This window comes from Furipterus horrens, unplaced genomic scaffold (genome assembly GCF_987537825.1).
Source record: "Furipterus horrens unplaced genomic scaffold, mFurHor1.1.pri manual_scaffold_8, whole genome shotgun sequence".
Classification (NCBI taxonomy): domain Eukaryota; kingdom Metazoa; phylum Chordata; class Mammalia; order Chiroptera; family Furipteridae; genus Furipterus; species Furipterus horrens.
In genome coordinates, this window is record NW_028327178.1 from 103,490,625 (window position 1) to 103,512,064 (window position 21,440).

At 46.1% G+C, this 21,440-nt stretch overlaps 1 protein-coding gene across 1 annotated transcript in view; it reads left to right on the forward strand.

Moving 5' to 3' along the window:
- Positions 1–3,176: 3,176 nt before the first annotated feature.
- Positions 3,177–21,440, forward strand: part of PTPN1 (protein tyrosine phosphatase non-receptor type 1) — a 60,837-nt gene continuing 42,573 nt past the window's right edge. Inside the window, exon 1 of the mRNA XM_090286561.1 lies at positions 3,177–3,414. Coding sequence (XP_090142687.1) covers positions 3,352–3,414 — 63 coding nt within the window. The 5' untranslated portion in view covers positions 3,177–3,351. The remainder of the gene's footprint in view (positions 3,415–21,440) is intronic.

Below are 21,440 nucleotides of genomic sequence, written 5' to 3' on the forward strand. Positions count from 1 at the left end.
CAAGTGCCCGGTGCTTTGGACTTTGGCTTTGGTCCTGGTTAGTTTTTCCATCTCAGGGGTGTCTTTGGCTGATGTCAAATCAGCCAACCTATTGAGCTGCCCAAACTGTGTTAGGAGAGCATGTGTGAATCTCAGAGGGAAAAGCCCCTTCCTTCCCTGGCTGTGTGTCCTCAGTGGTGGACAGAGGGAGCTAGGCGACCCTGAGGACCCTTCAGATCTGGGTCTCTTAGGTGGAAAGAAGCCCTGTCTTCTCAGTTTCTCGAACTTTCCAAGGACTCATGTAGCTTAAGAAAGTCAGCATTGAACCAAATTGATTTAGTTTCTTTCCTTCATGGAGTCTACATTTAGTGGTGGAGACAGACGATAAACACCTGAAACAGATACATAACAGAACACCATGCGATAACACCAGGGAGAAAACATGACACCAAATGCCTGGTAAGTGCTAAGAAGGAAAAGGGATAGAGTGACGGGCACTGTTTATTAGGAAGCATCAGAAGGGGCCTCTCTGAGGACATGGCATTTCATCAGAGACCAATTTGGTCTCACTCTGGATCCCAAGCTCTTAACACTGAGCCATCTGCCAGGAAAAAGACCAGGACCGATTTTACCAGGCAGCTTGCTGACACTGCTAAGTTAGGAGTCAATGATCCTTGGGAAACAGCCATCCTTCTCCATTGACAACTCTTTAGGACATTTTAAAAAGTTTAATGGGTCATTGATTCCCTCCATTAGCTAAACCTGTGAAGGAAAGGCCAGAGAAACCGGGTGACATCATGCCTGCCAGGAAAAGGTTTCAGTTCTCATGACGCATGGTCATTTGTTTATCTTCTAACCAGTCATCACTAAAAAGATTCCCATCACCACCATCATATCTCTGGGGGATACCAGGGCTGGGTTGGTTCAAGGCCAGGCCTTGGCAGGGAACTGGAGAGCTTTACAGATGAAATGAAGCCTCAGAAAGGCATGCAGACTCCAGCACCATGGGTTCCTCCTCCTCCCCACCAAATTATCAGACAAGAAGTTGAAGGAGATTAAACAGATGGTAGAGGAGGAGACACAGAGAAGAAAACTGTGTAAAAATGGAGACAGAGATTGTAGTGATGCTCCCACAAGCCAAGGAGCAATGAGCCACCAGCAGTGGGAGGAGTGGAGGAAGGGTTCTCCCCTGGAGCCTTCAGAATGAGTGTGGCCCTGTCAGCCCCATTGATCTCAGACTTCCGGCCTCCAGAACTGTTCAGAAGTAAATTTCTGTTGTTTTAAACCACATAGTTGTGGTCATTTGTTACAGCACCTTTAGGAAACTAACACAGCCACTCAACACCCCAAACTTGGACCCTGCTTTGGACTGCCGCAGTCCCCCTCTTCTCTTTCAAGATCTTGTGCATAGCTTTGGCCCCACTCAAAGGCCACTCCCATCGTTGGGTGACACTCCCTGCAGGCATGAGGGCCATTGGACTCCAGATGGGCATTTGATTTATTTACTTACTTAACTCAGCCCACAGGAATAGGAATGTATCAGCCCTATTCCCTCTTCCCCCAAGTTCTGTGAGTACCAGACAAACCAACACTCAAACCAATAAGGGCAGGAAGAGCACACTGGAGCCTGGAGGGTCACTTAAATTGGTTAAGACTTAAATTATGTAGCCTCCAAGTGGGGGGCTCCCACACTTTTCACTGAAATGAGCATCTTTTGTTAATTTCTTCCATGGAACACTCAGTTCCTAAAGCCGCTGCCTATGAAACCAACAGCATTTATTCAATAAGAATTCATTTACCTCCCCATTTGCTATTATTTGGCAGTATGTAATAATTAGGGCTAATATTTATTGACCCACTCACTATTCTAATAGCACTAAACTCACTCAATGTTCACATCACCCCTGTGAGGTAGGTACCTTTATTATCCTAATTTTACAAAGGAAGGAACAGAGGCAGCAAAAGGTTAGGTATTTTGCTAAAGGTTGCACAGCTAGTATTTAGCAGAACTGGAATTTGGACCCAAGTGGCCTGGCTCCAAAGCAAGCATTCCCTTGGAGACTGGGTTCGAATCCTGGCTTTCACATCAATGTACAATGCTGCTCTGGACCAGTGCTTTTGTTTCTCTGCACCTCAGTTTCCTCATCCCTAAAATGGTTATAATAGTAGTGCCTGTGTTGTAGGACTGTTGCGGAGGTTGAGAGTGTGTACTTGGAATGCCAGGCACAGCGGCTGCCACAAGCACTCAAGGAATTAATTCAACTGGCAAGACCAGCAGCTGCTCTGGGCAGGCTTGGGATGCAAGCAGGGAACAGAGATAATTCGGTCCTCTAGGTTCTTGGATCCCATGCAGCTCACCGCTCCATATAACGTGCCAGACCAGAGCTGGATGGCTTAAAGTAGGACCTGCAGGAGGGCAACCTGACCAGCCCTTCTCATGTGTGCTTCCAGGATCATAGGTGTACAATTAGCTGGGTCGCTGGTAAAAAGCACAAATTCTTGGTATCTGAATCCTTTGGAGTTAAACCCAGAAATCTGCATTATTTGACACACTAATACACCATGGAATTTGTGCTCCACTGAGTCCAGTCTGAGCAAGATTTCCTTGATCCTTTGGAGGGACCTCTCCATCCAGGACCCCGATCCATTCATTTTTGCAGCGCCCGAAATTGGAGCCCTCAAACGGAAATCTGGCATTTCAGTACAAGGGCAGTACAGACAGCAGGGGACCTTCCTCAGCAGCCTAGTGGAGCATAAAGCTCTAAATTTCATGGAAAAAAAAAAGGGCGGACATCTGGCCAGAGGCGGGAGGCAGGAGGAAATGGGGCGTGCTTCCTAGGCCCATACTCCAGCTTGGAGCACTGAGGCCAGGGCCCTGGCGCTGCAGGAAAGATACACGGCTAATTCAAGGCCACCCTGTGACTCAATGGGCCTTCTCGAAGTTAGATCTCAAGGATCCCCGGAGGCCTTGCAAACCCACGCGCCATGGGCGGGGCCCCCGGGGTCGCCTAGGCAACGGGGGCGCGCCACGCCCAAGCTCCGAGTCCCCTGCCGGAGGAGGGAGCGAGCACCGCAAGAGGTCTCGCGGGGCTGCTGCCGCTTCCCCAGCTCCTCCCCCTGGCCCCGCCCTGAGGAAGTACTGGCCGACGTGCTCCACCACTGATTGGTCCTCCCGCGTGAGGGGCGGAGCCTGAGGCTGAGCGGTGCGTACTTCCGTCTGCCGGGTTGACATGAAGAAGCAGCGGCTAGGGCGGCGGTAGCGGCGGGAGTCGAGGCTTGCAGCAGGACTCCCGGCTGAGTGCGCGACGCGGCCTAGATTGGCAGACGGCGCAGTGGGCAGAAGAGGAGGCGCAGCAGCCGCCCTGGCCCGTCATGGAGATGGAAAAGGAGTTCGAGCAGATCGACAGGGCCGGGAGTTGGGCGGCCATTTACCAGGTGCGGGAGCGCAACGGAGCGCGGCAGGCCGTTTGCTTAGGCCGCGTGAACCTTTCCCTCAGATCCCCGGGCCCCATTCACCCTCTGGGTCTCGACCTCCTGCTCGGCCCTGCTGCTTGAGGATTCGATCCGACGGCCGCCGAGGCCGCCCCCCCACCCCACCCCGGTCTCTTTGTCCGTCGGGTGGGCCTTCGTCACTCCCGAACCTTCGCCATCTCCTTTGATCCCTCCCTTGCCTCACATCCTCCAGCCCGGTGACCTCTTCAGTCTGGAGGCCGCCAGTCTAGGCTCTCGGCGCGAGTCCCTCGCACCCCGACCCCGCCCCCCTTCCTCTCCACTCTTTGTCCCCCGGGATTGATAGAACACCCCCGCCACTTCCTCTGCTAGGCTGGACCACCCCGGACTCGCTTCCTTTGTCTCCCAGGGGGACAGGGTCGCTCCCCCTCCCTCTTTCACATTTCCGCCCCCCCCCAGTCTCAGCGCGTCGGGAGGCCGAGGATGACAGCCCCCTTCCCCCTTCCTGTTCATTCATTTCGTGGGTACGGATCGGCGTGGCCGTCCGTGCTAGGCGCTGCTCAGGCGCTGGAGGTGGTGTTTCCCGAACCAGACGGACAGGACCGTACCCCTCGTGGAGCTTAGAGTCGAATGGGGCCGGTCAAGCACATAAGCAAATAACTGCAGATAGTGACAGGTGCTGGGAAGAAAACAAAACATGCCAACGGAAGGTGGGCCGCCTCAGAGAGGCGGGTCAGGGCGGTCTGTCGGAGGAAGAGACGTTTGCTCTGCGAGCTGAGCCGCGAGCACCGGCGGTGTCCGCCGGAAGGCCCGGGGTACCCACGTCGCTGGGGCCGAAGTGCCGCCCTTCCTGCAGGGACCGGGGAGCGTGAACGTCTTTACCTTCCCCGAAGCAGCATCTTTCCCCGAGGAGCATCTTCTCCTTGGGCCGTGGCTGACGTGCTCGGGGCCTTCCCGGTCCCCGTCTGCTTGTGGGCGCTCACGGGGGTTCATAAGGAGAAGTTAGTTAGGACGGCAGCGTTCCTGCCTATCTCGGAAACATCAGATTAAAAGCGCTAAGCGGTCTGCCTTCCCCGGCAGCTAGGTCCTCGCAAAAAAACTGTGCCGCTGACTAAATGTCATCGCGGGGGTTGTGAGGATTAACCAAAACCACACTCGGCATTTTAAATCAACGATGCACAGAAGAGAGAGATTTCCTTACTTGTGTCAAGGGAGAAGGTAGCTCGTTCTGTTACCAGCTTATAGGCTCAAGAGGCAAATCGTGAGCTCCATCAGCTGGTAGTATTAAAGTCTATTTTGAGCTCCCCTTAAAAAAGAAAAAAGCTTTAAGCAATTCTTTGGTATGCTTGACTGACAAAAGGCTTTTTTTGGGGGGGGGCGGTGAGCAGCAGGCTTGGTTTCATGTGGATTTGCATCAAGCTTATTTGACAGGATTCTTTTTACGTGTTCTAGAACATATATTAGTTATTGATAGGCTAATATTTATAACCACTGTAATCTGTATGAGAATGATTGATAAATATATACAATTTGTATCCTGTGTCTAGCAATTGAGTGAATTCTACTAGCGACTTTGAGAATGTGTAGACATGTCGTCTACGTTAAATTTAATGCAGTGGGGTCTCACGTGGCGCTAAATGGAAAAACTTGCCCTGAAATCTTGGATATTGTCGTATACTCTGTCACAAGCAGAGGAGGCCTCCCGAGGCACTGGGGAGAATTGTTAACACCGAGACTGAGTTAGCAACAGCAGGTTCATATTCTAAGAAGTTCTTGGTTGAATTTGATTTCTTACTGTTTTAGGCCAGAGGCTCAGAGCATGTGGGCCTTTCATCTCTCTCGTTGTTCATAAGTTTCTCTACTGCATTTGAACTCCAAGACTTAGTCAAGATTGCTGTATGTTGGGATTCCCTCAGCTAAAGGACTGCCACAGTCCTGGAGGTGATCTCTCTTGACCTTAGAGATTGTCCTTAGGGGCTTTATCACCTCTACGCTACAGGTATTTTTCTTGTAAAATTGAAATCGGAAGCTCTTCTCCTTTTTGAGTTGAAAAGTGGCTCTTTATTGGGCAGTATGGCATTTTTAAAAACATAAGAGTTCCGATGACCTTGAGTTGAAAGTGGCAGATTTTCCAAAATGTCTGTCCATTTACTGAAACCATTATTTTTTCAGGAATTCAAAGAAATGTGTTTCAGGTTGGGAGAAAGTGGAAGTTAAAAAAAAACACCAAAACAGTTCATAGCTTGTCACAACGAGGGCAGCCTTGTGCAGTCATTTTGAGCTTGCTTAGTCTATTGTGATTAGAAAATATAATTTCTACTTAAAATTTTGAAAACAAGGCAGTGCAGTTACTTTTCAGACGCTAACTTATCTAACTAGAACGAAAAGATGGAAAAACTTGGCAACAATTGGGAAATGAACAAAGGGTAGAGTAGACTCAGATGCTGAGGAATGTGGCAGCTTAGAAAACGGGAGTGTCAGGCAAAGATTCTCTGCAAGCCTTATCTGTGAGCATAACTGTTTTTAGCTGTTAATGCTAATAAATAGCATAGATACTAATATGCAGTTAGGTCTACAAAAAGCCATCTTTGATAACACATGTAGATGGCTTTAAAAATTGTTTTTCCGTCATTTAAACGATTGTATGCCTGGACTGAAAAGTGGAAGTAATACTTAGTGAGCTGAGAGTTTGAGTTGGTCTGGCTGTCCAAGAGGAGACAGAACCCAGAAAGCGAAAAAGGAGTGATTTTTGGAGCTAGAATGAGAGAAGACAGGGCTCGAATGGATGAAAATAGCTCATAAGCTGCCTCCCATCTATAGTTTCAGGTCTGGGTCAGGTGGTTTGCTCTTTCTCTCATCTCTAAATTCTTTGATTCTCTGACACTGTTCACTGCTTTTCAATGTGAATGATTTGATTGTTTCATATAAAGGAGGTTGCAACTGTAGCTTGTGACTTGAGGGCAAGATTTATTCCATGTCAGAGGCAGGCTTTGTAAAATGGGCCACTCTTCCAGCTGACATTTGCTTTTATACCTGCTTTCATTATGCAACACGTCTAGTGCCTGGCTAGGTTAAAACCACGTTATAACAGTAGTTCACTAAAATTTTTTACTTTTGTATACACCTTATGTTTTAGTCCAAAAAGATGAATATTAAAAATTACCAGTAATGCTTATTTAAATACCATTCTCTTCAGAGGAAAACTATATTTTCTGAGGGGAGACAGATGTGTATACACTGTGACTCACTTCACTTAAAAAAAAAAAACAAAGACAAACGGAAATGACATGGAGAGATTGGGAAGTTCTAGTCATCTTGAGTGACCCGTTAGTTCTAAATGTTCTTGTTTAGCCCTGGTTTGAGTGAACTAAATTTAGGTGTCTCATCACCACTTTGGAAATGGCGTTAAGACCTTTGTAATTGTCTGGGTTCATGTTAAATTAACTGGGAGCACAAGGAGAAATAGTGGAGGGAACTTTCTGCTGTCATTATTTGTTTGCCATCACTGGCATATTTATAGGAATCCTCGGGTACTTTTGAAAGTACATAAACACAGCTCAGCGGGGGGATAATGGTAATGCATATGATTTTCAGTTGCCAATGATCTGCTGTTGGGCTGTATGGCCTTCCCATGGCATTTTGCGTTTTAGCATGAATAGCTCCCCCAAACCTATGAAAATACCTGGTATTGAATAATGTAATTGAATACATACTGAATTTCATGATAGAAATGAATACAAAATTTCCTGGAGGGGGTTTTCAGAGCATAAACTATTGGAATAATGATTGTGCCTTTTCTTTTCCTTTTTTAAAAAATATTGTCTGTTCTCCGATATTTTAGAGTGTAGAAAGTTTGTTCTTTGATGTATTTTTAATTGCAGGTACTTTTCTTAAGCCTACCTGAACCCATATGTATTTTGCACGCTCTGGCATTCCTCCCTACGGTGTTTGTATTCATTTGTTCATGGTAACCAGCTAATACTGACAGATAGGCTGGGCATGTTTCTTGTTACTGCCCATGTTCCGGAAAATGGGAAGTCTAACTGGGTCATTGTTTCCAAGGCAGCGGAGTTTGGGACCAGGCGCTTGGTGTGTGTTTTGAGTGTCCAGGCGTGCTGGGGACTTCGGACAAGCTCTTGACTCCCCCTACCGCATTTGTTGGTTGGTCACCATAGCATCCTTGCTGCCACCCCAGCGGTGTAGTTCTCAAATTTTGCCTATACTGCGCTACTACAGCCATTTCTAGTTTCAGTGAGGGACACCAGTTACATATTAACATGGTCCCTCGAAGTCTCTCCATATCTTCCCCCTACCCGTGGCTGTGTATATTCTTCATATTATTGCGAGTAGTTGTGTTAAAAACAGACCTGAGCCTGTCATTCCTCTGTTTAATTATTTCTGGAACTTTTTTAATACCGGTAAGGTGCAAACGCCTTAGTACGGCAGCCAGGTCCCAGCTGTCCCCGCCCATGTACCTTCTGTGGCAGCCACACCGGCAGGTGCAGCGACTTTCTGACCCATCCTCCCCTTGCCCCCTCCGTACCTTGGCCCAGCGCTCTGGCTAGCGTGCCTGTGCCCCGCGGCCGTGTGCCTGTGCCCCGCGGCCCTGCGCCTGTGCCCCGCGGCCCTGCGCCTGCGCTCACTGAGGCTTGGCCCCCTCACCTGTGCGCTGCCACGCACCTTCATGCTTACCTCTTCTGAAGCCCCGCTCTCAGGGGGGCGGTTTCTTTAGATCCGGGTCTGTGTCCTCCGGAGGCCAAGCTTCCCGGGGCCAGGGAGTCCAGCTTTCCCATTCGCCCTGGTGTCCCCTGCGCCTGGCGCAGAGTAAGTGCCTGGCAGACGCGGGGGTTGCGTTTGTTGTCAGTGCTTCGCCGGGCCTGGCGATACCGGACACAGGACGGACGAGACATGGTTCCCAGCTCCCGTCCTAGGGAGCGGGGCTGATGGTACTCATAGCAGGGGTCTCCCTCAGAGAGGACACCGCGCTGGGCGCCAGGGCCGGATGAGGCAGCTTAGGATTGTCCCCTGGGTGGCTCGGAAGAGAGGCTCAGGCCTGTCTTACCCGGGAGAAGTTGCTATCACCAGCTTGTTTCACAAGAACTTGAAATTGAACAACAAATTTTACTTGGCCTGAGGCGAACTTACTAGGAAGTCTGCAGGTGATACATCTGTCTCTAAGAATTATTGAATTACTCTCTCTCTTCCCTCTTGACTTGTCCTCACATGCCTTCTAGAAGGCCTTTGCATGTAGTTGGTTTGTAAAATGTTTTTTTGATTGTGGGTTATAAAATATGGTTCTCAGTAGAGGAATGACCCTACAAAGTGTGATTTGTTTCAAAGTATACATGACGAAGGCTAACATTTTTGGCCTTGGGTCAGACCACCCTTCGGGCCAACAGAGTCGTCTAATCTTTTGCTTTTTCTCTAGTCTTACCTTCAACAGCAACAGTGCTGGGTAGGCACCGTCCTTTCTTTGGGCTTCAGTCCCTTCCTTTGTAAAAGTTATCCTGGACTAACTGATCACCACGTTGACTTCAAGTAATAAAAGTCTTTAATGTGCTCACAAAGGAGATTTAGTGTTCTTGAAGCGATCCTTGTGAAACACTGCAGTGGGTACTCAGTTCTGTAAGGTGTGTGGGCATTGGCGGGTATACTCAGGCTCAGAAATGTATAGGAGTTTCGTGAGGACAGTTAAGAATGCAAAAGAATTGTCTGTTTTTTCCCAAGAGGTACTAAATAAAGCATTCTTAATAAGTAGTCTTCATTTGATTTAGCAATGTGGGAAAATGAGTAGCCCTAACACATGAGTTATTTTTTCTCTTAAGTGGCAATTGGGTGGTTTTTCCTGTAAAAGATAGAGGAACTGATTCTTAAGAATTTACGAAAGATTCAGCCCTAGCTAGGTACTTAAAGAGTAGCTGCCCTTTATGTTGTAATTTTTTAAAGAAACCAACATCTGGTCTAAACTTCATTTGAATAGAGTGATAGTTTACATATTTGCCATACTTGAGAAGAAAGTACCTAAGTCTCCAGCATTTTAGAAATGATGCTTTACTTTGGGACTTCCTTGTTTACTAGCTGCTGCCTTCTTATTCAAGGCAGCTTGACAGAATCATGAGTCTGTGACTGACAGTTTATAAATTTTGCATGTCTGAAAACTGGAAAAAAGACCATTTCACGTGGAAGATTTTTTTACCCCCCAAAATAAATAGCCAAAGAAAAGTTTAGTCCCCCTCCCCCAAAGCAGTTGATCTTTGGGTTGTGGTACAAGTCACACCGCAGACAAAGTAATAACTACTTTTTATTCTGACTTGGGCTGTATTTTAAGAGCATCTTAGAAGTAAATGATTTTCAGTCTTTTTTTTTTTAAGTGACATTCAATTAGTTCTGAATATTTTTGTTTCTACCAAGACGGTAACATTTTATGGTACACCATGGTACTTCGAATTGGTGCTTCCAAAAGTTAGTTCTTTAGTATGGACTCAAAAAGTAAACATGGCTTATTAGCAAAGTAGCACTTGAGGCCTGTATTTTCTTTGGAGCGTATATGTATTCCCCACTACTATTCATCAGGTGCTGTGCCGGGAAATTCTAAATCCTTATTGAGGCTTAACCACTGTTGACAGAAACCTTTGGGCCCAAGTGGCCTGTGGCCTGGGGGGCTTCTTCTCTTTTACTGCAGAGCTTTCTTCCCAAAGACTGAGCGAGGCATGTTTTCTTTTACAGATGAAGAAGGAAAAGCCTCCGCTGTGTTTGTGGCTTTTGTGGGTGAGCGACATCACTTGCAAAGATAAGATGAGCATAGCAAAGCTAGGTCTCCAAAATTGTATTTAAAAAATTTATTGGTTAGCGATAAGAGAAGGAAAGCGATTCCTTGTCTCCATTACTGTTATGAAACACCTCCTCCTGTTTTTCTTTCTTCATGGATCTCGTATTGGTGCTTCTCTTCCTTTTGAAGAATCTCATTTAAACATTGCCATGCTGAATTCCAGCAAACAGCTTAGCTAGTTTTTATTCTGATGAGCACTGATTAACTTGGAGGATTGAACATTATTGTGAATTGCTTACAGGAAAGTGGTCATCAAGTAATTATTCCAGATAGTTGGAGCTCTCTTAAGAACACGGGCTTATTTAAAAATGTCTGAGGATGAAATCCATTCTGAATATAAGTTCACTCAAGAGAACAAAGAGGCAAGTTGCATTTAGCATAATGCGGTAAATTAGCTTTACATTCCCTGACAGTTAAACGTGGGTCACTGTTATGTTTAGCCCTTCCAGATTTTGTGCGGCCTCACTATTCAAATAGTCAGGGTTCAGTTTGCGGCCGCGAGGATAAAGGCAAAATGGGCCTTCACGGGGTCACAGATATCTGGGGGGAGGCTGTTTTGTTTTGTGGTTTTTGTTGTCATTGTTCTGTTATTTTTACCTTGATTTAGGCTATATTTTAAGAGCATCTTAGAGACAAGAGCATTATTGTTCTCCACTACCTGGACACCGCCTCCCTGTTACCAGGGTCTTTAGGATTGACCTCGGCGGTGGGGCGGAACAGAATGGTGCAAGGTCAGGAAGCTGCATTGCGCCACGTGGGGTGTACAGGCACCACGCCGTATCTAGAGCAACCCCCAGAACACCGGGTGGCTCAGCCACATGTAAGAATCAGCTGGGCCACACATGCCTTGACTATTTCTTGGGAATCCACATCGGTGATCCTGGGATTCCAGGTAACGGGTCCAGTCGTGCTACTGATTCTAAGTACATGTAAACAGCCCTCATGTCCTCGTGGCTGTCTTCTTGACATGCCCTGGGGATGTTAGTGTCATCAGCAGCGTTTCATTCCATCTGTTCTCACCACAAATAGCTGCCCAGGGCTGCTACTTCCCCTTATTTTTCTACCTGCTAATAAGAATGCTCTCAAGAGTTTGAGTAACACCACCATTGGGGAGTCTCCAGTGGCAGCTGGTAGCTTCTGTATCATCTTTATTTCAGCACTTGTTTCCTTTCTTCGTGAGCTTGAATTTGCCCCAGAGACCTTAGGAAGCATAGTGACCGTGCAGAGAAACACTGTAAAACCAGCTGAAGATGAACAAACCCTTTACCTTTTTTTCACAAATACATATTTGTCAACTAAACTTCCTTTTGAACTTGTTCCCCTGCTTGGTGACAACAAGCTTTTGTGTTTCCCAACCAGCTTTGTGTGCGGGAAGGTGTTGCTTTTGGAAGCAGGGAATAAATGGCTGTAGGGGATGGAGCCAGGCTTTGGTCTGAAGTGGGAGCCCGGGGCGTCCTGCATGCTCAGTGTGAAACCCAGCTGGAGATGGGTGTGGTCCGTCGTCTGAAATTTCCTATCCTCGGTCTAAGGAGGTGGTTACCATTCTAACCACTTAAGAACTGCACTGTGCATGCCGCCTTATTCACAGGGCAGAGCTTCGCTCCAAAGGTCTCCCTCGCACTTGCCTTCACATTAATAAAATGTCATTTTTTGGTCATGCTTACACTCCAGGTCCATTTGAGAAGGAAGAAAGGATACAGCTGAAGTTAAGGGGTTAATTTGGCACCACACCTTTAGTTTTGTAAATGCCTTTAGTGTTTGCTTTTTGTAGGTTGATCATAAGGAAGTGATAAGTATGCTAGGTTATTTGTGGTCTAGCTAATTTTAGTCTCCGATCCACAGCTTGCTTTATGTCCTTTGACATTAAAACATGCTTTCTAGAAAGACAAATTTTGAATGTAGGACACAATCTATATTCTCTACTTAGGCTAGTTTCAAAGAATACTTCTCAGTACTTTGGAAGTTGGACAGTTTGAAGCATAGTAATGTTATTTGAAAATCATAGACTCCTTTGCTTAGTGGCTCTTCTTTCCCAGTAAGTAAAGTAGGTTTTTTCAAAGAGGTTTGGAACTCTTGTTCCAAGCAAGTGGCTAAAAGGGTATAGTTGATATTAGAGGATTTTTAAGAGATTCCAACCAGCCTGAGATGTATTGAAGCATAGGAAACCTTCCCTGGCCTGTCCCTTTAGGTGACAGTCTTTTGCTCCTAAGGGCTGGGGTTGTGTCTGTTTGCAAAGCTGATTACGGGTTTCACACAGAACAGTTTTGTTTCAGAGCTGTAGTCCCCAGCTGCCCCGCTGCCCTTAACCAGCCACCCCAAACACGCATGCCTCCAGGGACTTGTGAGGTAATGGAAGGAGAGGGCTGGGGCTTCTGAGCTTGCCTTGGACTGCTGTGGGACCTGGAAGGGGTTACATACAGGGTCTTAAAATGTGGCGATGGGACTGGACTGCCTGATAGCATGATTCAGATCTAACATCCTGCAACGGCCTAGCCACACGAGGAACCAGGGAAGTAGGGCAGCCTTTTGGGGGAAAAATGGGGCTTCGTGTCCTACTCAAGCTGGATTTGGGTGCCTTGTGATCCCCCTTTTCTAAAAGTGGGACAGAACTTTACAATTTCATATTAACTCAGCTTAAAACTTTAAAAAATCCATTATTATGTTCTTTAAAAATAATAAAAGCTCTGTGAAGGGATAAATCATTATTTTATAAAATTGCCAAGTGCCACATTGATGAATGCAGTTCCCTTTGAAATTTTTCTCATGTTTAAAGGGGATTATTGGGTTTTGTAATTGGTTCAGAAACTCCCATTCAGTGGAGAAATGCACAGTCTGATCTGTGTTCCACCCGCATTCATAATAAAACTCAATGATGGCTCACGTTGACTGAATTCTTTTGTGTGTCCCAGGCACTGTGCAAAGTGCTTTGCCTGCGGTACCATTTATTATACACTGTAAATTGATCTTTGATTGGAAATGTTTCAGGAGGACAATTAGGTGTCGGAGCCTGGATGTTCTCTGCCTGAGTGAGGTCTCCCATGTCCTGAAGCCAGCTTTGTGTGCTCACCCTTACACACAACTGCAAAGAGAGATGAGGAATTGTGCTGAGCCTCCCTGACTTCCTAGGACAAAGGAAGGGATCGTTTGTAGATTTTGACCTTTGCCCAGTTTTCTGACCTCCTACCTGGATAATCACAAATTGGCCACCCACAATCATATTTTGCTTGGTCCACACAATGTTTTAATAAAAAGAGGGGTTGAATTTTTGGCCATTGTTTATAAATCAGGAGAAATCGCATACAAATCCAGACTTCTGGCTTCTCTTGAAAAACCTGAAATACACTGTCTGGGCCCCCCTTGGCAGTCATCTGCTGAGCTGAGGCACCCTGCTGCGCCTGCTGGACAGACACGTGTGTTCTTTAGTTTTATAGTCCCCTGGCGAGTCACATTGTCCTCACTTATGTGTGCAGCCCAGCCTTTGGATGCCCTTGAGTTTGCCACCCCTATACTCCAGGCTGGGCTTTTTTCTTGGAGTTTGATATTAATGCTAGATTTAAGATAATTTCAAAAAGATGTCTCAGCCTCGTAAGCAAGGAAAGATTACCCAGAGGCAAAGGTGTGGTGGCTAGTGTGAAAATGCCTGAGAGAGTGCCCTTGTCATTGAACTCCAGGATCAAATCATAGCCCAGACGCTTCTTTTCTCCTTTCTCCTTTCATCCTAACACCCTTTCCGCTGCTTTGAGGAAGTTGGAAGTGACCGTCTTTTTTTTCCACCTTGAGCAGTGTGACTGGACTTTTGTCCCGTGCTCAGTTATTTCCACAAACTGTTTTTGATGACCAACTTGGAAACTGAGTTGAGTGGTCCGTATGGGAATTGATAAAAAGGAATGACCCAAATATGCTTGCTTTGGGATTAGAAATGATACTATTTGTCATCTGTCTGAGTTTATGATTAGATGGTTTCTACCTTACCTTTTCTATCAAGGGGTGAAGTAAATGATAGCCATAATAAAAGTCAAATAAATATATAGGCTGCAAAGAATGTGTGTTGTGAAAAGTCTATTTCCATTTAGCAACAGAAGTACATACTGTATTGTAGGACATGCTTTTTCTTTGGTCCTTCTTGAACATCTGTTATTTCACAGAGATATGTTGTATATGACAAACTAGAACAAGCAATAAATAGTTAAGGAATAGTCTTTGCCATTATAAAACAATCGAGGTCATTGTTCTAAGTTTTGTACCTTCCTCCCCAAAGCTGCATCTCTAAAGGACAAACCTAGCTTGGCGTTCTAGAGTTCCTGAATCCCGTGGCTTGATGGCATAGCCGCTTTATACTTTTTTTGTATGTATGAAATGAAAATCCGCAACTGAAGACCCACTTCTCCATGAAGCTTTTCATCTATCCTCCCTTTCCTTTTCTATTCTAGATTGTAAGCTCCTTGCAGGCAGAGTGCATTCATTCAGCTCTTCAGCAGATACATGAGCAGGTCCTAGGTGCCAGGCTCTGTGCTAGATAGCCGGCATAAGTGGTGAGCAAGATTTGGTCCTTGTCCTTAAGAAGCTTAATACTTAACAGTCCATCAGTAAAAGGGCTGAACAGAGACAGTCCCAGTTCCGAGAGAGAGAGAGAGCTCTCATAGCCCTAGGTTCCAGGTATTGTGGGGGCACCCAGGGAGAGGCAGCTTATTGGGACTGGGAGCAGGGAAAACAGATGGAGGACCTATTAGGTAGGGAGAGTCTTTAAAAGTGATATCTAAGTGAAGACTCCAAGGGCAAGTAGGTGAAAGCCCCATATGTTCTCCAGACCCCTAATCTGGGGCTTGCTTCTCCTTACCCTTCTCTGTTCATATTACGTGTTACATTACTTTAACTTGCAAGTGTAGGAGCGTATTTGATTTTCCTCCCCTTAAGTTGTAACCTTTCTTGTCTCATTCCACCTGCCAAATTTCATATTCTGTCTCTAGATAGATAGATATGCAAAAGTAGGCTTACAGTTGTGAGTACACAAGTTTATTCTTGTATGAGTTATTAATTATTGTATTATTTTTCATACAAACAACTGTAAACCTACTTTTGCCCACCCCTATATATATATATATATATTAAAATTCTGTATATATAATTTTTTCCCCTCTGTCCCTTCTTTTCTATTTCCTTCCTCTACCATTACTTCTCACCTTGATTGTGATAATGGCCTCTGAACCCTTCTAATAGGGTGACGTAGTGGAGGTTGCAGTGTGGCGTTGACCTCACACCCACACCACCATGCAGTGAAGTCTGTGTGGCGTCTTCTCCAGGAGGGTGTCTGTGTCCTGGTGAGTCCCATAGCCCCAAACCACCAACCCAGACGCACTGCACTTCGTAGGCAGGTCAAGCAGTGTTCATTGCAATGAACTGGTAACCATGTAAAGAGTTTTATTCTTCTCACCCCAAGTATGTTTGCAGATACTCTCTTTAGCCTGTGTAAAAAACAGAATTATAATGCATTTAATGCGCAGAATATTTTTTAAAAGAATCTTTAAGTATAAGCCTGATTCAGTAAGAATAAATTGAAAATATGTGGCTAACCCCCTGATTTGCAGCTGACACTTTGAAAATAAAGGTCTCATTTATTCATTGTGAATTTTAAAGGATATTTTTAATGATCCTGGCTGGCTTATCCCACTATGTGGTCTTCTTATTAGCAGTTCTTCATACACACATGGCTTTATTTTAGTGATTCTTTCAAGTCAAGTGCCTTGTAAAATAACTTAAGTTTACTTATAATTATCTGATTTTTAATGACTAAAGGATAGGCTTTAAGTTTTAGGCATTCTTATATTTTGGATGTGATTACAAATTCTGTAATTTTTTTATGATTGATTTAAACCAAAATTATCATCTTGAGAATCCTAAATGATTTAATGATTATTGCTTGTTTTCCATTTACATATTTACTAGATTTTTCTTGCCTTATAGAAGCAGTCAGGATTAGATAGCTGCAATCCATCGAAGTTGTGAAAACATCTTTTTTTTTCCCTTCTAATTCTAGCTACGAAGGTTATGTATGGAAGAAGTACTGAGTTTGACAGTTAAAAAAATAATTGTCAGTTACAAGTCATTAAAGACTTGAAAGGGGGAGAGTTTTCCTTAACAATGGATGACAAAGTAGAATAAAAAGCTTTGACTGTTTTTCTTTTAATGATAGGGAGAGGATTAAAGTGTGGGTTTTTTCCTCCTAGTTTTAGTTTGGAGTCATTTACATAGCAGAAGTAGACGTGTGGAGTAGAAAAACAGTAGTTCACAAACCTCTCAACAGATTCACTAAAACATAGCCATTAAATGGCCAAAACATTGCAGGGGAAAGCAGTTGTTTTTAAGACAGGGGTGAATAAGAATTATAAAAAGGGCCCTGGCTGCTGTGGCTCGGTGGATTGAGTGCATTGAGTGCCGGCCTGCGGACCAAAGTGTCGCAGGTTTGATTCCCAGTCAGGGCACATGCCTGCCCATGTTGCGGGCCGGGTCCCCAGCTGGGGGCGCGCAAGAGGCAACCACACATTCATGTTTCTCTCCCTCTCTTTCTCCCTCCCTTCCCCCCTCTCTAAAAATAAATAAATAAAATCTTTAAAAAAACACAAGAATTCTAAAAAGGCATTCTTTATAGAAGTCCATACTCTAGATAGGACCCCCAGGTCGTTGATTATGCCTGAGGACGGTGAGACACTTGGGGTCGGAGGGGAGGTGCAGATGTGGGTTTGTGTGCCTCACAGGGAGGGTTCCATCGGGCTTTCCTAGTCGGTAAATTGCCATATTGGGGAATTGTTCAATCACTTGCCTGTAAATGGGCCCCTCTGCATCCCTCCCCACTCCCCATAATTTACTTGGCTCACAAGTAAGTGTCTTCTATTTCAAGGCTGCTGTCATCCCTGGACCATGTCGGGCAGCCCACTAACCCTACAGCCTCACCTTGTCCCTCTTGTTCTGCCACCTCCTTCCCATAGGCATGCCCCGGCCTTGGGGTCTTCTGTGCCTTTGACAGATCACCGTGGTCCAGTCACAGCCCCGTGTGCTTCCACATGCCCTCATGCAGTCACTTCCCCTCCTCTGGGTTTCCAGTGGCTCCGTTTCGGACCCCGAGTCCACGTCTCACCTTGTGCATCTACGACCTTGGTCAGTCACTTGAAATGCTGCCTCTGCAGCAGCCCCAGCCCTTTTGCCCATCTTCTAGCCATCGGCACCCTTGACCAATGCTAGCTCTGCACCAGGCTGGCCACCTGCCTGCTCCCGCTGGACCCCGACTCCTAAGTGCCGCTGGGGAAAATCGCCCACTTCCGTGGGTAGACTGAGCCGCCAGAAGTCCAGCCTTTCACCTTAGGTCTTTGGCCATCAGCTCTGGCCGTCATATCTAACGCTTACCTGCCATCCTTTCTGCCTCGTTTCTCTCACGAGGGAAAAGGAGCCTTTGTTCCTGTCTCAGGCAACCCTTGTGTCTGTGCTCTTGACAGCATCCCAGCTCACCTGCTCCAGGCAAAAGTCACAGTTCAGAGACTTCCAGGTATGTGTCCTTAGCCCTCCCTCTCTGTTGCCAGTTTACACGGACCATTTAAGCGCTGACAGGCTTCCTCCAGCTGCAGTTCTCCCTGAAGCCGCCGTGGTATCCTTCCCTTCTGCAGGCGGAATGTTCTCAGTGGACAGGTCGCTGAGTCTGTTATTCACCTCCCGGTCACTGCTCACCCAGGGAAGCTAGGCTTCACCCTACCAGGCCACTAAAATAATTCTTGACAGCTCCCTGTTCGCTTCTTGTTGCTCCCCCAGTGGGTACTGCATCCTCACCGTGACACCATTTAACACAGTTGACTTCGGTTTGCTTCTTGAATGCCCTCGCATCCCAGCTTCCACACCGCTTTCCCCTTTCTTCCTGTGGCAGCTCCTCTTTGGCTAGTCCTGACACTCACCATGCCGGGGGAGTTGCTCCTTTCCTCCGACTCTGCTCTTCCCCGGCTGTCTCGTTTGTTCCCCCGGGAAGTCACTGTGGCCCCTGAATTCAGAGCGCGCACATACCCACCCCTGCACTCGGGTGCGGCTTTCCAGAGCGCTTTTGGTTCCAGAGATGTCAGTGCTGTCTGCGTCCCACAGGCCTTTGCAGGTGCCGTTTGCTCCGCCTGGAATGTTCTGCTTTGCTGCTTCTCTCAGCCTTCCTTTCAGTCACCTTAGGAATCCTTTTGAGGATGATTTCTCTGATTTCCCCTTTCCCCATGTCCAAGTTTGGTGCCTCTTCTAGGTCCTCCCATGGCTCCTGTGCTTCCCCCTTTCATTCACTCTGTGTGATTATACCGCAGTTATAGCCATTGGTCCCTCATAGCCTGAGTACTTCCCTATCGCCAGGTAACCAACCACCCAGGGTTAGAAGGGGCAGGACTGCTTTCATGTCCGTCACTTGCATCTCTTAGTACCCAGCCCAGTGCCTGGCGTGCAGAGAGGGCCTAATAGTTCCTGCGTGAAGACATGGGCTGTGCTATTTGGAAGGTTCATGAATTGGAAACAAGGCCTCGATTTCGCGGTATTGTGTGAACCGTTGATACTCACCATCAATTTAGCACACACTTTGTTTTCTTTATCGCCCTTTACATTAACTTTACATACCTCCCCAGGGAGAGTAGAGGACCCTTCTGAGCTAGAACGATGTGCGATTCTTGGTGTCTCCCTCAGGGTGCCTTGTATATAGTCAGACTTCATGTCAGTGGACCAAGTCCCAGATACATGTGCCGGAACTAAGTCTCATCCATAATCCGTCCTTGCCTTCCCCAGCTGGTCCTGTCTCTGCCGTGCACAGGCCATGCCGCTCTGGAGGGGCAGTTGTCCTGTGGTTTCTTAGCCCTTGTGCTCCAGTGTGCTGGCCAAGTATGAGAGAGTCAGTGGTATGAGCCTCTTGTTCAGACTTCATAAGTTTGGTAGCTCGGACTGACCAATGCTGACAGGAAATAGAAGCATTTATTCAAAGCCAGAGAGCTGTCAGCTTGCAGGAAGCAAAGCTCTTGTTAGCATATGATTTTGTGGTTCGTTTGGTGGTCCTCTCTAAAAGCGAGGAACCGGACGAGAATGGGAGGAGCGTGTTTGGGCTCTTAAGTTAGATCCTTTTTCCTAATTTGCCCTCAGAGTTTCATTTGTTTGGAATTTCCTGAGATTTTGATCTTGCCAAAAAGTTCACAGCAAAAAAATCTGGGCAGGTGAAGCATTTGCATCTGAAACAAAATCATTGTTTTTGTTTTTAACTTTTTTCCTTAATATTATTTTTGGTTCACCTCTGAAGATTATTATTTGTGGAGTTCAACTTTTCCCTCATCTTCTGGATCTGACAAAATGAGTGGTTTTTGAGTGCAGAAGAGGAGGAGGAGAAGAAAAATGTAGAAGCCTTGTTCTTTGCCTTGGCAAGCTTGCCTTTATATCTTGGAGTGGAATGACAAGTCTAGTCTGGTGAAGAAGGGATATTTAGGGTTAGTTTGGCTTCTTACTCTGTTTGAATGTTTTTTTAGGTTTGTTTTTAAACTGGAATTTTTATGTGAATGCAATTGAATTTAGAATAAAAGCGCTTAGTTTCACAATTTGCAGATTACTTTTCTGTTAACCTATTTTAAAGACCAGTCATTATGGTAAATGACTTGGGGCAAGGATTGTCTTTCAAAAGAGCTGAGACCTACCATGGTGAAGTGGCCCCGGGACAGACCTGTGACTGGGAGGGAGCCCCTTCCTGATCCCGTGTACTTTCCTCCACAGGTACTACTTTCCTGAAGGCCCAGAACTGCCTTTCATCAGGGTGACAGAGCAGTGCTTCTGAATCTTCAGTGTTACTTACTGAGGTCGTGTGAACGCAAAAGTGCCGTTTAACAAGATTGAAGGCCAGAGGTAGAGCAGTTGAAAACAAAGTAGAAATAAAGCTTTAAAGACAGGGTTGTTGGCCAGAATCTTAGAAAAGACTGTGTGAGAATCAGTGAGCATTTGTACCCAGCATGCAGGGTTCAGACGGACATACATATTCGGTCCCCACGTTGTAGTCTGTGTCCCCGCCCACAATTATACTCTTCCCGTTTCCCCCTTCCTTGCTTCCCCTCCTCACCACTGCTCCCCCTCCTCACCACCGCTCCCCCGATGGCCACCACAGCCACCACTAGCAATTACCCACATGTTGGACCTTCAGGCTACATCCCTATAAGGATATGGGTCCTGTTGACTATAGACATGGTAACCAGACTCCATGGGTCCCCTCCCTATGTACCTCATGACATTTGACGGACTGCCAGCTAACAGTAAACCGCTGCTTCTGCCGTCTAATCTGCCTGTAGTTCCTGTCTACCTCTATTTAATGGTACACCTATGCGCTCCCAGTGCCAGTTAAAGAGGATGGATGATAAAGCATATGCTTGCAAGTGGGGAGAGATGTTAATAGCAGCTGGAAAACTAACTACAATAGCCTGTGAAATTCACAGGGTCTGTTTGTGGCAGAATTTTGTTCTCATGAGTTTTGCTTTTTAATATCTCCACACAGTTCTTTTTAAATTCATAGGCTTTGGGTAGAAGCCATGGCTGGCCTTGCTTGTCATGGAGAACCTGGCTTCTGAAGCTCAAAGATTATTACCATCCAGAGTATTCCCTTAAATCTTATTTGGGTCACTTCACAGGAACAATGTTGAGATGGACTTTTCTGGCTGGCATGGAATCAAAATAGTAACCAAGCATGAAAGTACAGACAGTCCTGAGTCCACAAATGTGTCTCCTTCAGAAGTTTGAGAGTTGGTTTGTCTGACATTCTGAACATATTTTTCTGTAGAGTCAGTGTTATGAATGGTGTTTAAGTTCCAAGCTCCCCGTGGACATAATTAATATGCAGAACACCTGAAGTAGTCCTATTAAGATAATATGAAATTCCCCCATATTGTTACTATATAGGATAATGATTACTCCATGTAATATTTATTACAGAGGGAAATGATTTTATGAATAGAAACCATCCAGGGTTCTGTCCTGAGGGTATTGTGCCCGTGGATTGTGGAGGGAGGATGGATGCCAGGATGCTGGGGGCAGGTCAGAGCCCCGAGGAGCAGGATGAGGCTGGCGTTTCTGGGGCTGGCGGGCAGTGACAGTGGGTCCCAGGGACACTTCTTGGGCCTTGCTATCTCTCACTACTGCCTTTTGTTTTCTGCCA